This window comes from Saccopteryx bilineata, chromosome 2 (genome assembly GCF_036850765.1).
Source record: "Saccopteryx bilineata isolate mSacBil1 chromosome 2, mSacBil1_pri_phased_curated, whole genome shotgun sequence".
In the NCBI taxonomy this organism is placed as follows: domain Eukaryota; kingdom Metazoa; phylum Chordata; class Mammalia; order Chiroptera; family Emballonuridae; genus Saccopteryx; species Saccopteryx bilineata.
In genome coordinates, this window is record NC_089491.1 from 100,785,308 (window position 1) to 100,800,530 (window position 15,223).

General features: G+C 50.2%; 1 protein-coding gene across 2 annotated transcripts in view; it reads left to right on the top strand.

Moving 5' to 3' along the window:
- The window catches only part of ROR2 (receptor tyrosine kinase like orphan receptor 2), a 221,048-nt gene that overhangs the window by 157,220 nt on the left and 48,605 nt on the right, over nucleotides 1–15,223 (top strand). For both annotated transcript variants that reach the window (XM_066257503.1, XM_066257504.1), the window contains exon 2: nucleotides 9,521–9,598. In XM_066257503.1, the coding sequence (XP_066113600.1) occupies nucleotides 9,521–9,598 (78 nt within the window). The remainder of the gene's footprint in view (nucleotides 1–9,520; nucleotides 9,599–15,223) is intronic.

Sequence of the window (15,223 nt, forward strand, 5' to 3'; positions counted from 1 at the left end):
TGGAAACTCAAGTGAAGAGGTTGGGAGGACGATGTGGTCACATGAGAAGCCACTGTTAAGTGTTGACAGTGTCATTACCATAAATGGTCAGACAGACTGCCCCACACCACGGCTCCCTCCACACCTGTCATGCCGGGCACCAGAGGTGAGGGGGACGAGGGGAGGGTGACAGTGTGTAAATATCAGGAGAGAAAGGAATGCCGGCCTTAGGGAAGGGCCTGGCTATGTGCCGTCGCTGCTGCCAGAAACCTTGGAGGATGAAGTTCGGGGTACAGCAGTGTCCCAGTGGTGTCTGTTGGAGGGTGGCCATAGGGGACACCTTCAGGAGAAGCGGGTAGGGTCCTAGAGTCATTAGCAAGCTGCCACAGGTCCCTGCAGCACACGGGCAGCCCTGCCCATAGCTCCTCTGTCTTCAGTTCCAGGCTCTCCCTGGCCTTGTCAGTCTGAACCACGGGGTTGCAGAAGTTGCTTTCAAGACTGCATTAATTATACAGATGCTTTGTAGAGAAATAACACTGCCTGTTATGGGTTGAATCGTGTCTCCCCTGAAGAGATATTTGGTACCTCCGAGTGTGACCTTATTTGGAGACAGTATCTTCACAGAAATAAGTTAAAACTGAGCTACTAGATCAGACCCTATTTATTCCAGTGTGACTGGTGTCCTTATAAGAAGAGGCGGTTAGGACACAGGCACACACAGAGGGAGGACCATGTGGCCGTCTGCATGTCCAGGACAGAGGCCTCAGGGGACACCGGCCCTGTGGACAGCGTGATCTTGGACCTCCAGCCCCTGGAACTGCTGTTTAGGCTGCCCATGGCCTTTGTCACAGACACCCTAGCGAACTCACGCAGAAACTACCGTTGAAACACGTCTGTCACTACCTTTGCTTATAATAGACATTTACCCCCAGTTGTTTCCATGCAGTCCAGGTGACCACTGCTGACAAATTTGCATCCAGATGTGCCAGTTGGTCGTCCCCCTCTGGGGCTGAGAGCAGCCCTGCAAACCTCCCGGCCCCCTTCCCCCAGATGTCAGCCACTGTGTCCGGACTCCCCCTGCCGCCCGGGCTCCTGGGCTGCAGCATGTGCGGCTGGGGCCTTTCAAACTCTTCCCTTAGAGCAAATAAAGGTAGCTTCCATCATTGCCATGGGACACACACAGTTTCATTCTTTTTCTAATAAGGGTTGGTTATATATATTTTTAAAGATAGCTTTTTCTTCCTTAGCTTTAATTTAAAACCTTCCAGAGGTGCCCAGTGAATGGGAATAGCCCATAGTCAGGAGCCTCCTGGGAAACCAGACGGAAACAATAAGTGGAGAGTGCTTACTCAGCATTTCTGTTTGCTCTTTTCCTGCCGGTTTTACGGCAGTGACAAGTGGGCACATTGGAGAAAGCAGCCCCGGAGGTTGGGTCACAGTGAGGGGGTGCTGGGTCTCGTTTTCCCAGCCACATCTGTTGAGGGTTGGGGTGCCTCACCCCCTTGGCTCAGCCAGGGTCCTCCCTGCAGCCACAGGGGGTGTAGGTGCTGGGATAGGGTGGTCCCACCGAATATCCCCGTGGCCCTGATGCTGGCAGGTGACAGAGGTCAGTCAGACCTGAGCGTAGACTCCCTGGGGGGGGGTAATCTTTGCTGTAGAAGTAGAGTCAAGGCAGTGGTGACTTTGGTGGGCGACACTGGCCATCCCATTCTCAGGTGATTGGGTTTCACTGCAGATTTCCAGAGCAAGCCCAGCCCTTTAAGGCATGTGGAACCAGAGGCTAACATTTCCTCAATTCAACATTAGAAATAATGACATAAAACATGATAGCCTGTTAAAACTACTGCTGATGAGGGGCTGGCAGCTCACCTGGAGTGCCGTGTGGTTTCCTACCTGGCCGCCGAGATGATCCGTGCAACGTTGTAATAAGCCGTTCCCAGGAACCGTCCTGAGTCTCCCTACAACTGACAGACATTCTCTGGCCCGCAGCCCAGGCTCACGGACTCATTCATTAGGACTCCCTACTGCGCTCCTTTCCAATTATTAACTTTTTGCTCGTAAGGGTCGCGTTTCCAGAATCACGGGAGTTTTTGGTTTGACGTGCTGCTCAGCTAAGTGGTTGTTCTGGAACACGTGGCCGGCGTTCCCCATGGCAAGCGGACCTGCGCCTGAGCTCTCATACTGCGGGCACACAGGGAGTCCGAGCTTGCCTTGGAGCCGGCGGGCAGCTGCACGCGCGCCCCGGGCTGCGCTCTTCTCTGTGCCCTGGCCGCTGCTCTGTCCTGTCCTCGAAGTCACAGCCAGATCCCCAAGCAACAAGCGCTGGTGAACAGAATGCCCTCACTAATTAGGAAGAGACTGCTCTGAGCTTGCTCAGATATGCTGGAGACGCATCTCATTAACCCACAAGTGTACCGACCCAGAGCAGCAGGTCAAGGTTCACTGAGGAATAGTCTGAATAACAAAAACATGTTATTTAAATGGAAACAAATCAAAACCACCCTGGACCCAAATCCAAGGGCATGGGTTGAACTTTGTTAGTAAATTCTTGCTTAACAGTGTCTCTTCTCTAAATGAGAGAGCTAATATTCTTAATACTAGAGAAATAGCCTGGAAACCAGAACAGACCCACATGCTACTTTGCAGATGTAAATTTCTCTTATCTTATGGATGCCATAAATCAAGATGTTGCATATAAGGCCCATGTTTTGAGAAGGCCTGCCGAAGATTTTGTACAATGCATGGTTTCTGATTATTCTGAATATGCATGTATTAGGGTGGGGCATGTAGGCCCTGTGTGAACCCCTGGCTGTTAACAAGCCTGTCCATGTCTGCTAGAAATCCCTGCACCAGGTGGTCTGCAGACAACCATGGTGCATCCCTGAATAGACGGGACACTGGTCAGCGCTGCCAAGCAGACGCCCTACGTTCCAGGTAACCCCGTGATGGTAAGTGTGCAACTCAGCTCCAAACCCAGCCTTCTTCAGAGGGATCTAATGTCTGCGTGTTCACCGGTGTGCTGGCGAGTGCCCTGTATCCAGTCCGGGCCTCTGGGTCCTGTCCTGCTCCAGCAGTGTGTGCTCCTGCCTGGCTGGGTGCTGTTGTCTGGGATTGCGCTGTGAAGACTGTGGAGAGTTTGGAGAGAGACTCCAAACTCTCTTCACTACAGCTCTTCTCTGCTTGTGAGCATGAACCAGGTGATCGAATGTGTGGCTTTTCAATAAACTTTGGACTTTAGAATAGTGTCCGATTTACAGAAAAATTGCAAAGTTACCTAGAGAGTTCCTGCACACTTCCTACGCCATTTCCCCTAGTGTTAAACCTGACATTGATTAGTTTGATGCGTGTGACACAGCAGATGTGCTAGGATTGATGAAACTAGCACATCTACAGTGTGTCCGTAAAGTCATGGTGCACTTTGGACCGGTCACAGGAAAGCAACAAAAGACGATAGAAATGTGAAATCTGCACCAAATAAAAGGAAAACTCTCTCAGTTTCATACCTGTCCAGTGCAGTTCAATGTGTGCTAACGCACAGATTTTTAGGGCTCCTTAGGTAGCTATCCCGTATAGCCTCTACAGACTCGTCACTGACTGAAACTACAGTGTGTCCGTAAAGTCATGGTGCACTTTGGACCCGTCACAGGAAAGCAACAAAAAACGATAGAAATGTGAAATCTACACCAAATAAAAGGAAAACCCTCCCAGTTTTCTGGGGAAAATCCCCAGAACGGGATTTCTCCACCAAACGGCTGGTTTCCTTCAACTGCTTATCCCACCGAGTAATGTTATTTCTATGTGGTGGTGCTTCGTTATAAACGCGCTGATATTTATGTTGCACTTTGGTCACGGATTCGAATTTAGCAAGCCACAGAACACACTGAACTTTCCTCTGTACTGTCCACATCTCGACTGGCATGGCCGTGGGCTGCTCCGCTGTATACACGGTGTTCTGTCATCATCTGCGCATGCGCACATGCTGCCACATCATCCTACAGGAACTGGGAGGGTTTTCCTTTTATTTGGTGTAGATTTCACATTTCTATCGTTTTTTGTTGCTTTCCTGTGACGGGTCCAAAGTGCACCATGACTTTACGGACACACTGTAGTTTCATTTAAGAAACTAGGCTTCTTAACTGAAAGCCATACTGTTCATGTTTCCTTAGGCTTTACCTAATACCTTTTTTCTGCCCCAAGACCCCATTCGAGTTACCATGTGGCGAGGCATTAAAGTGTGATTTTAATGTGGCTCAAACTATATATTGGATGAATCATTGCATTGCAACCAGCTATACTTAAATGTTTGTTTCATCTTAAATGTTCTCTTTTCTGTAAACGTAAAAAAAAATACAAGGAGGAGCTAATAAATCACCCCTGTCTGACTGATGCTACCAGAGGTTTGAGTTTTTCAGTAGCTTTACATTGTCTCACTGTGTTTGTATTCTTACAGGGAAAACCACCCATGTCCGGTGGAGAGAAGTCAGATTACCATACATTGGACACTCTTTCTTGTTTTTTAGAGAGTGAGAAAGGGACAGACAGACAGGAAGGGAGAGAGATGAGAAGCATCAACTCATAGTTGTGACACTTTAGTTGTTCATTGATTGCTTTCTCATATGTGCCTTGACCTGGGGCTCCAGCCGAGCCAGTGACCTCTTGCTCAAGCCAGCGACCTTAGGCTTCAAGCCAGCAAACTTTGAACCTAAGCCAGCAACCTTGGAGTTTTGAAGCTGGGTCCTCAGCGTCCCCGGCTGATGCTCTATCCATTGCACCACTGCCTGGTCAGGCTAAATTGATGGACACATGTCATACGACATTAGGAGCATACCTTTTTAGGATTTTACCAAAATGAAGAAGAAAGGAGTGTCCTCTTTCAGAGGAAAATAATGAAGTCCTGAGGGCTTGGGACAGATAAATCTCTTCTCAGAATCTTTTTTCTCTTTGGATACCAGCACCAGTTAGACCCAAAGCTCTGTGGTTGGCCAAATGGGGGCCGCTACAGCCCCTTAGATCAGTCACCAACCTAACCAGGTTGGCAGTGAGTGGCCAGGCAGGTCGCGGGGTTAGGAAGGTGAAGAGAGGTCTTTTGGCCAGCCCTAGCGACATGCAGAAGAACATGTTAGTCTGGGAGAAGGAAGATGGCACCAGTCCCAGTGCTGCGTCCAGTGTCCACTGGGGGGGCCCTGCACTGACGGAACCCTTCCCTAACCCTCCATGCTCTCTCTGCTGCAGGAATGCAGACGTGGGGCAGTCTGTCCACTGTCCACTGGGGGGGCCCTGCACTGACGGAACCCTTCCCTAACCCTCCATGCTCTCTCTGCTGCAGGAATGCAGACGTGGGGCAGTCTGTCCACTGTCCACTGGGGGGGCCCTGCACTGACGGAACCCTTCCCTAACCCTCCATGCTCTCTCTACTGCAGGAATGCAGACGTGGGGCAGTCTGTCCACTGTCCACTGGGGGGGCCCTGCACTGACGGAACCCTTCCCTAACCCTCCATGCTCTCTCTGCAGCAGGAATGCAGACGTGGGGCAGTCTGTCCACTGTCCACTGGGGGGGCCCTGCACTGACGGAACCCTTCCCTAACCCTCCATGCTCTCTCTGCAGCAGGAATGCAGACGTGGGGCAGTCTGTCCACCAAGTGAGCTCTGGGTCAGTAAACCTGGGTGCCCTGGTTTTTTTGCAGCTCACTTTCTCTCTGACATCCTTTAATCATCTCTGCGTCTCACGTTCTTCCTCCCGTCCCATTCTGCTGGGGAGCAAGACCACCCCCTGTGTGTGGGACGGCCGTGAGGTGAGCTGGGGCTGCCCTGAGTGGGCCTCCGGTGCTTACCCAGCACAGCCTGCTTCCAGCAAGGCTTCATTTTCTTTTTTGTGACTACCAACACGACATCGAAAAAATCTAATTGTGAAACTGATTTTTGCTCAAAAGGTTACATAGTATATGATTTCATCTATATAAAATATCTACAATAGATAAACCTATAGAGATAGAAAGCTGATTAGTGGTTACAGGGCCCGGGAAAGGCAGGACCAGGGGGCTGGTAATGGAAACAAGGTTTCTTTCGAGTGTGATGAAATATTCCAGAATTACACAGTGGAGATGATTGCACAACCTTTTGGATACACTAAAAACCGCTGTATTATAGACTTTAAAATGGTGAATTTTATAGCATGTGGATTATGTCATTTAAGATTTTGAGGCTTGGTCCTGGGCGGTTGGCTCGGTGGGTAGAGTGGCGGCTTGGCATGTGGAAGTCCCGGGCTCTGTCCCCCGTCAGGGCACACAGGGCACACAGGAGAAGCAACCATCTGCTTCTCCACCCCTCCCCCTCCCTTTTCTCTCCCTCTTCTCCTCCTGCAGCCAGTGGCTCGGCTGGTTCTAGTGTTGGCCCCGAACAAGGGTGCCATCAGGGCATATGAGGAACTCTGTCTATCTCCCCTCCTTTCACTTAAAAGAAAAAAAATTAAAAAGTGAAATTTTGATGATTGTTAATTGTAGAGATGTTTAAAAATAAAAGAGATTTAAATGACCTGTATAATTCCTGCTAACTAATGGTAATGTTTTAATGCCTGTGTGGAGGTTTTTACTGTTTTGTGCTTATTTTCTTCTTTGGGTTTTGTTTCTAGCCCTTCCCGAGGGTCGGGAGAACCCCTGTTGGGGTCTGCTGCAGCACGGGCCCTTTTCTCACACGCCCGTTCCCCAGGTTCACATAGACCCCCCCCACCTTGTGCTTATAACTTTCAGGAGGTGCCCTTTCAGTGAGGGCACCCATTTTATGCCTAAACCTTGTGTAGCCTAGGAGAAGGACACTTTTTAAATTTCCAGATGGAAATGGTATTCTTGTTTCTTAGTCAGGAAGCAGCACCAGGGCCTGGTTTTGTTGGAACACAAGTTGTCCGTTCTAAGGACTGTGGCAGTGAGACACCCTGGATTTCCTCCCGGTTGACTTGTGAGGGAAATGTCCTCGTCCTTCAGCTGCTTTCACCTCTCACCCCCAAAGCTCGGGGGACGTGGCGGGCACCTGCTTTGATATCAGCTGCGTGGGTGACTTGAAACTTGACCTGTTTTTCCAAGCATGTAGAGGACTTTTTATTTATTTATTTATTTTGCTCAAATACCCAACTCTATAGATGTTGCCTGAGATAATGCCTGAAGCTGAAACAAACAAAGAGTCAGTTCCTGACGTACGTTCTGACCAGCACAACGTATTCAGAGGGAGTCTCACCATTGGTACCGTCCTCAGTGACTCTGCATGTCAGGCGGGGAAGACCCCTCTGGCTCCCGCCACACGAGCAGTGTGGTTGCCTACGCCCCCACTCCATGCGCGTGAAAATACGAGTGCTGCCCGTCCCAGGCCACCTTGGGAGAGCTGGGACTCCTTTCCACGGTGGGATTGGGCTAATGGCGCTTATTTTTCTTCAGGGTGTATATTTATTTGACTGCTTCACGCCATTTGTCAATTTCTAAGCAGTTAATAATTTCTATGCCTCTTTCAGATGTGTGTATATAGTACAAGTGTGTTTGATTTCCTGTGGTCTCTCTACATTTAAACAGCGCTGAGTGATGGCATGTGTGACGTGCCAATTTACAAATTCAAACCCAAACTGGGGTCTTTAATTCTTTAGCAAAAGCCCATCGACTGCCTTGTGTCGATAGATGGCGTCTGCCTGTCTCCGTCCCGTGGCAGCCGGGGTTCTACCCAGGTTTTCGTGCGTGGACTGTTCGCCTCCCTGCGGACGCCGACTGACTCAGGAGAAGGAGCTCATCGCCACAGGAGAGCTGGACGGATCGGGCTGGGGGGCGGGTTTAGGGAACGAAGATGTCATTTCCGAGTGGTGACTCACAAACATTTTATGAAAGATGGCACGGGAGGGTGGCTTCCGACATGTGGGCCGGTTTGGACTAGAAGCAGTAAGAATGAGGAACCTTGCACAGCTGGATGGGAGAGCCACGGGCCGTTCAGAAACTGTCTCCCCTGTGGGCTCTGGATGCTGAGGCTGAGTTGTAAAGGTGCAGCAGGCCCACGTGTCCCCTCCTGTGGCCCACGAGCGAGGATCCAGCGGTCTGGACAGCCGTGGGTTAGACACCTGAGCCCTGAAGTGCGCAGCAGCCACTCTTTATTGAGCTAAACAATTTGTAAAACCTCGTCTGACTGATTCCATCTGAGAACTGCCTGTGATTCCTTTTTAGACCTCAGCTTTTTCAAGTGAGGTCTCATCCTAAGAGGGGTCTGAAATATCTGGGTAGTCTGTTCTTGACTCTCTTTTAGGAGAGACGAGTGGGGTGAGCCAATATTCGATTATAAGCCATCTTTGGTAGTTTTAAAAAAAATTATGATAAATATATCCCATAACATAGAATTTACCATTTTAACTGTGCAATTCAGTGGTATTATGTCCATTCACACTGTTGTGCAACCATCACCACCAGAACTTTTCCATCTTGCAAAACTGAAAATGTGTCCATGAAACACGAACTCCCCAGCCCCCCTCCGCCAGCCCCTGGCACCCTATTACTCCCTTTCTGCGTGAGTTTGACTTCTCTGGGTTCCTCATATATGTGAAACCGTATCTGCCTTTTGTCACTGGCTTATTGCACTCAGCACGATGTCTCCTGGGTTCGTCATGTTGTAGCCTGTGTCAGGATTTCCTCCCGTTGTGTGTGTCCGACTCTTCAATAGGTTGTGATGCACTAAACCTAGACCCGTCCAAGAGATGTGTTGTCAGAGCCTCCCCTCCCAATGGGGACCCAGTCAAAGCCAAGGTCTCGGGTGAAGCCTGAAACTAAAAGCAAAGAGAAAGGGACTGGGTTGGAATACAGAGAAGGATCGGTGAGGCCCGAGTGGTTTCTAGGGCATCGTTCACATCTGCTTGTTTTCCCCACCGTTGCCCCCACTCTGGATTTGGGGATAGGGGTCCATGGCTTTATGGTGTATTCCTAGCTAATCAGAACAGATCTGTTTCTGTCCTCAGTATTGATGAGTTGGGGGGAGGGGTGGGTGCTCCCACTAACACACAGCCTCGGAGGGTGGGGTAAAAATTACTGTAAAAATGAGAACTTCCGCCCTTCCAGTTGTGGGTAGATCGTCCTTGGCCACTGGCTGCATATGTGTCTGGGGCCAGGAGGAGAGTGAGTTGCTTAAGAAATTGTTTCAATTCTGAATGAATTCAGAATGACTAGGGGCCTGTGTCTAGAGGGCGCCCTGCTGACACTGGCTACAGAGTGCTTTATTTTGCCAGCCTGTGTTTTAACCTCTCGCCCTCCTTGCGTGAGGTGATGTTCGGGGCTTCAGTCACAGCCGGCTGTAGCTGCCCCTGCTGCCCGCTGTGGCCAAGCTCTGGCTGAGCGTGAGACCCACTCTTGCTACTGTGTTGAATCCGATGCTACAAAAGACCTAGAAGTTACCAGCATGCCTTCTGCCCCTAGGTTTTCCAGAAACAGAGCAGTTCCGCTAGGACGTGACTGTGTTTGCGTGATATTAAAGTGAAGGCCCCTGAGGTGAACCTGCATAAACATGTGTGCTGTGCTCTCTTGTTCAGGAGATTCAGAGGTTCCCGATCCGAATGACCCTTTGGGACAGCTGGATGGACATGACAGCCCCATTCCAACCCTGAAAGGTAAACTGGGAAGTGCTCTTTTAATGCACGTCTTGGGCGGTGTTTTCAGAGAGACTCAATGTGGTTTGTTATTTCTATTCAAGGGTTGGCTTGCGGGCACTCATGGCCGGGGTGTCCTATGCCTGGCACACCTCCATTAATGGGCTTGGTGGTATGCCTACCTCCATAGCTGTCTTGATATATTTGTGAGGGTGGTGAGGGTTGATTAGAGGTGACAGAGCAAGGGTAGGCAGGTGGCCACGAGAGGGCGGAAGGGAGGGAAGGAGGGGCCATAGGATGGGTGGTCTATAGTCCTCTCTGCTAGGTGCCGTATGAGGCCCCAGGCATGTTGGTGATCAAAACACGTGTGATCTCTGCTTGCAAAATTTAAGGGACTGGGGAGTTGATGTTATAAGGGAAAACTCAAGTCATGCAACTAGGAACTGTGGTGAGGAGCCCAAGGAAGAGATGAGGTCGCGGTGACCTTGAAGGCAAGGGAGGAACATTCTGGTTTGGGGACAAGATGGTGCACTGAGATTTGCTAAGAGATGATGGGAGGGGATGTGTCCCTGGCCAAGGCAGGGCCTACAGAGCCCTGGGGCCAGGAGGACTCGGAGTCCGGGGGTTGCTGAGAGAGGTGGGGGCTGTGGGCATGGCTGAGGTTTGAGAGGGCGACAGGTGTAAGCTGTGTGGCTCAGTACTGTGGCTATCAACCATGTGCATGTCTTCAAATTTAAGTCAGTTGCAGTTAAATAAAATGAAGGATCTAGTTCCTTAGTTCTACTTGTCACGTTTCAGGTGACAGGCAGCACAGACCTAGAACATTTTGTCATCACTGGAAGGTCCACCAGGCAGCTCTGGAATGGGCATAAAGAGCTTGTTATAACGATGGCAGGAGAAAGTTCTCCTTCATCACCAGCACCTTCCCCCTCAGAAGGGTCCTGGCCTGGCAGGGGTGTAGCCTGATTTACACCCTAGAGCAGTGGTCCCCAGCCTTTTTTGGGCCACGGACCGGCTTAATGTCAGAAAATATTTTCATGGACCAGCCTTTAAGGTGGGACGGATAAATGCACAAAATAAAATTATGTGACCGTCGTAAAAACTATGGTATTTTTAAATATAATTGTCAAACTTATGAGACAAGCATCAAGAGTGAGTCTTAGATGGATGTAACAGAGGGAATCCGGTCATTAAAAAAAAATAAAACATCGTTCAGACTGAAATATAAATAAAACGGAAATAATGTAAGTTATTTATTCTTTCTCTGCGGACTGGTACCAAATGGCCCACGGACCAGTACCGGTCCGCGGCCCAGGGGTTGGGGACCACTGCCCTAGAGGATGATGGTGGGGAAGTGGAGGGGCCGTTAGGAGGGGAGTGGGCCAGGTGAAGAGAAGTGGACAGACCTCAGCGATGGTTGAAAGTCTAATCTCTGGTCATTCTGTAGACTCTCCCCGCCCCAGTAGAGTGTGGAACCTACTTGTAGGCCTGGGCTGGGGTGACGGGGCAGGGAGGAGCCGGGAGCAGGTGGGAGCAGTGCCCCCACTACCACTGTTTCTTACCCGGAGTGCTCACAGCTGTGCTCGCAGCTATGGGGAGAGCATCTGCTGCTCCGGGGGCAGAAATGGCCGTGGGCTGACCGTTCATGGACATGCTGTTCTCATCTGGCCACAAGCTGCACACACGGACAAGTCTGAGTCCGTGCCTCAGGTGGCTGTGCATGCCTTTGTGATATCCGACCAGTGCTCTCTAACGCCCTCCGCTTAGTTGGGATTTGATTGGCCCCTGACTGTTTTCTTAACCGATATGTGAGTGTGTAGGTCTCACCTGAGTAGTTCTCCCGGGAGTGTCAGGCAGCGTACAGAAGCCTGGACTTCTCCAAGGCACAGAAACCACTGTGGAGAATACCTGGTCTGGACGCTCCACGTGCCTGTGTGTGTGTACACGCACACTCATAGAAGGGCGGTATGCTAGGTCCTGGGGCAATGTTCTTTCATTGATCGTCGTTTCCCTATAACTGATGAAACACCACAGGAACACACTCTTGTTTCTATCAGTCAGCTTATGATAAAATTTGTTTCATTACACATGGTTTTGCTTAAAGTCACAGACTTATCGAGGACATTATGTGAGGCTGATAGTGTGAAAGGCAGCAGAGAGCCTTAGCAGGCTGGCCTCATCCCCATGGTGGCAGCATGGGGCAGTGTGGTCTGGTGAGTGCAGCAGTGTGAGCGTGGGTTGGCCAGAAAACAGACCTAGATTGGATGGTGGCTCCACCTTCCTGCTGTGGTGGGGGCACTGCTCTGGGCCCAGTGTCACCCCGGCCATCAGAGGGGCAGCACTCACCCAGGAAGCAGTGGCTGGACGCTGATGCCATTTGTTGCCATTACAGTCATGATTGTTGTCTGTGTGTCCATCACTTTCCGGGCGTGGATTCCTCAGCAGCCCTTGCAACAGGATTCTAGCGAGCGGCCCTAAGGGAGTCTTAGGGAGACCCAGGGACCCCATGCTTTCCTGTGCAGCCCAGTTCTCTGGTCCCCAGTTTTGTCTTCTTGTACAAAAGGGCTCCTCCTGCTTCCCCACTGCCTCCTCATTCCCTCAGTGACAGCGGAGCTGGCTTGGTGGCACCTGGCTCATTATCCTGTGCACTTTGCTGCTTAGAGTGCTTCTGCGGGTGTTGCTGCCTGACTGCGTTGTCTTGCATTGTATATAAAATGGAATACTGGCTGAATGCATGGTATGAGTTATTTCTTTCATCCAGTTACCATTTAGGGTACCTACCCATCTGTAAGATGGTGGGCAGGTGAGGCCACTGCCTTAGCTGAGCAGAATAGGATCTGAGAACTAGTTACAAGTGTGAAAACATTGGTGGTCAGAGGCGCCGTATTGAGCACTGACTATGTCACTGGTGGTTGGTATCGAGAGGGAGATCCCAGAGTGAAAAGCCTGCCTAGAAGACCAGCTGTTCATGAAGGGCTCTGTGACTCAGAGCCGACACGTCTGATAGGGATTCCCGTACGCCAGAGTGCTGCTGTCATCAGGACGCGGCTTCTGTGTTTCTTACTACATGAGATACATTTTCTTATCATAATTATACACAAAAATTAGGGAATATTTTTTTCAGTCTATATTTTAATTAAATTTAATGCAGTGACATTGATAAATCAGGGTACATATGTTGAGAGAAAACATCTCCAGATTATTTTGACATTTGATTATGCTGCATACCCCTCACCCAAAGTCAAATTGTCTCTATCACCTTCTATCTGGTTTTCTTTGTGCCCCTCCCCCTCCCCCAACCCCCTCTCTCCTTCTTCACCCCATCCCTCTCACCCTCCCACCCCCGTTACCATCACATTCTTTTTTTTTTTTTTTTTTGTATTTTTCTGAAGCTGGAAACAGGGAGAGACAGTCAGACAGACTCCCACATGCGTCTGACCGCGATCCACCCGGCACGCCCACCAGGGGGCGATGCTCTGCCCACCAGGGGGCGATGCACTGCCCATCCGGGGCGTCGCTATATCACGACCAGAGCCACTCCAGCGCCTGAGGCAGAGGCCATAGAGCCATCCCCAGCCTCCGGGCCATCTTTGCTCCAATGGAGCCTTGGCTGCGGGAGGGGAAGAGAGAGACAGAGAGGAAGGAGAGGGGGAGGGGTGGAGAAGCAAATGGGCTCTTCTCCTGTGTGCCCTGGCCAGGAATCGAACCTGGAACCTCTGCACGCCAGGCCGACGCTCTACCACTGAGCCAACCGGCCAGGGCCACCATCACATTCTTGTCCATGTCTCTGAGTCTCATTTTTATGTCCCATCTATGTATGGATTCATATAGTTCTTAGTTTTTTCTGATTTACTTATTTCATTCAGTATAATGTTATCAAGGACCATCCATGTTATTGTAAATGATCCGATGTCATCATTTCGTATGGCTGAGTAGTATTCCATAGTATATATGTACCAAAGCTTTTTAGACCAGATCGGACACGTTCAGGGTGGTATGGCCGTAGACGCCTTGTACCAAAGCTTTTTAATCCACTCATCCTCTGACGGACACTTGGGTTGTTTCCAGATCTTCACTATTGTGAACAATGCTGCCACAAACATGGGGGTGCATTTCTTCTTTTCACACAGTGCTATAGTGTTCTTGGGGTATATTCCTAAAAGTGGTATAGCTGGGTCAAAAGGCAGTTCCATTTTTAATTTCTTGAGGAATCTCCATACTGTTTTCCACAGAGGCTGCACCAGTCTGCATTCCCACCAGCAGTGCAGGAGGGTTCCCTTTTCTCCACATCCTCGCCAGCACTTATTCTGTGTTGTTTTGTTGATGAGCGCCATTCTGACTGGTGTGAGGTGATATCTCATTGTGGTTTTAATTTGCAAAAAATTAGGGAATATTTTATAGTTTCGTATTCATTTTGAGATATCCCCTAATTTTTGTAAGCAGTATTTTACAAAAGAAGTGTACATTTTGCCTTGGAACCGTTTGTTCCGTTGTTCCAAGGCTGCACTTTAAATGCACATGCCCCACATCTCAGGCTTGTAGCATCGGTACTGTGGAGTGTTTGTGGACGGTGGTTGTTTCTGAGAGGCCAGAAACAACCACCTGAAGCCCCAAAGCAGACCCCGCATGCAGCCCCTCCAGCCCGAGGGGAGAGCTGCTCAGCGTTCATGCTGAAACCAGGAGAGTTCCCGCCTGCCCCCATGGACGAGGGAGGGCACCTGGCAGTTATAGGTGATCTCAAGAGCATTCTGAGTGAGGGGCGGGAACTGGTCCCCACTCCCCAGGTTGTGCACTGATGTTTTCAACCGGCTGTGCTGTGGGGCTGAACTAAAATTTCCTTGGACAGAGAAAACAAAGCAATCAGCAGAAGTCACTGTGTTGGTGTGGAAACCGAGCCCGGCTTCTGTTTGCTGAGTGTCGGTTCCACATTCATGTAGGATGTGTGCATTGATTAGCATATATGTTGGGTGCATCTCTGGTTTATTATGGAAATTTTGGTGTGTGTGTGCGTGTATATGTGTGTGTGAGAGAGATGATTTCCTGGTTTAGTGTAGAGTGAGAGTCTCCACAGCCGACGGAGTAAAATTAAAACCAGCAACCTAAATTGCAGACAGAGCATTAATTCTGTGACTGGGAGCATGGGCCCAGCTGTGAGTCTGGGCCTCGGCAACTCTCCTGCAAGTGTCCCCTGGCCCCATTGACACCTGGGAGAGTATGCAGGCCTGAAATGTTTCCCTGTTTCCTGTGGACAGAGCTCACGTGGGGTTTCCCGGTTCTCAGTCTGTGCCCCTCTGGAGGTGAAGGCCATTGGTTGAGCAACACTGACCTCCTGCTGGCTGCAAATTTGCACGGCCCATTGGGTTCTTCAGGATGTGGACAAATTGAATGGTGTTGGGAGAAAGCCCCAACACACAGAAGAGAGGTTTAAAAACGTGCATAATAGTGTGAACATGGCTGAGATTGGGGACGGGGGCCTTGGGCACGTGCAGGTGAGTGCACCTGGGAGAGGGGGTGCTCCCGGCTGATCACCCCCTTCTAGCCTTCCTGTGTATCTCAGCTTCTTCCCAGGGGTCCTCCCTCTTTCTCCCTGGGTAGCTTCTGTTCCAATAGTTGGGATGGAGTCACGGCAACTGGGGACCACTGTTA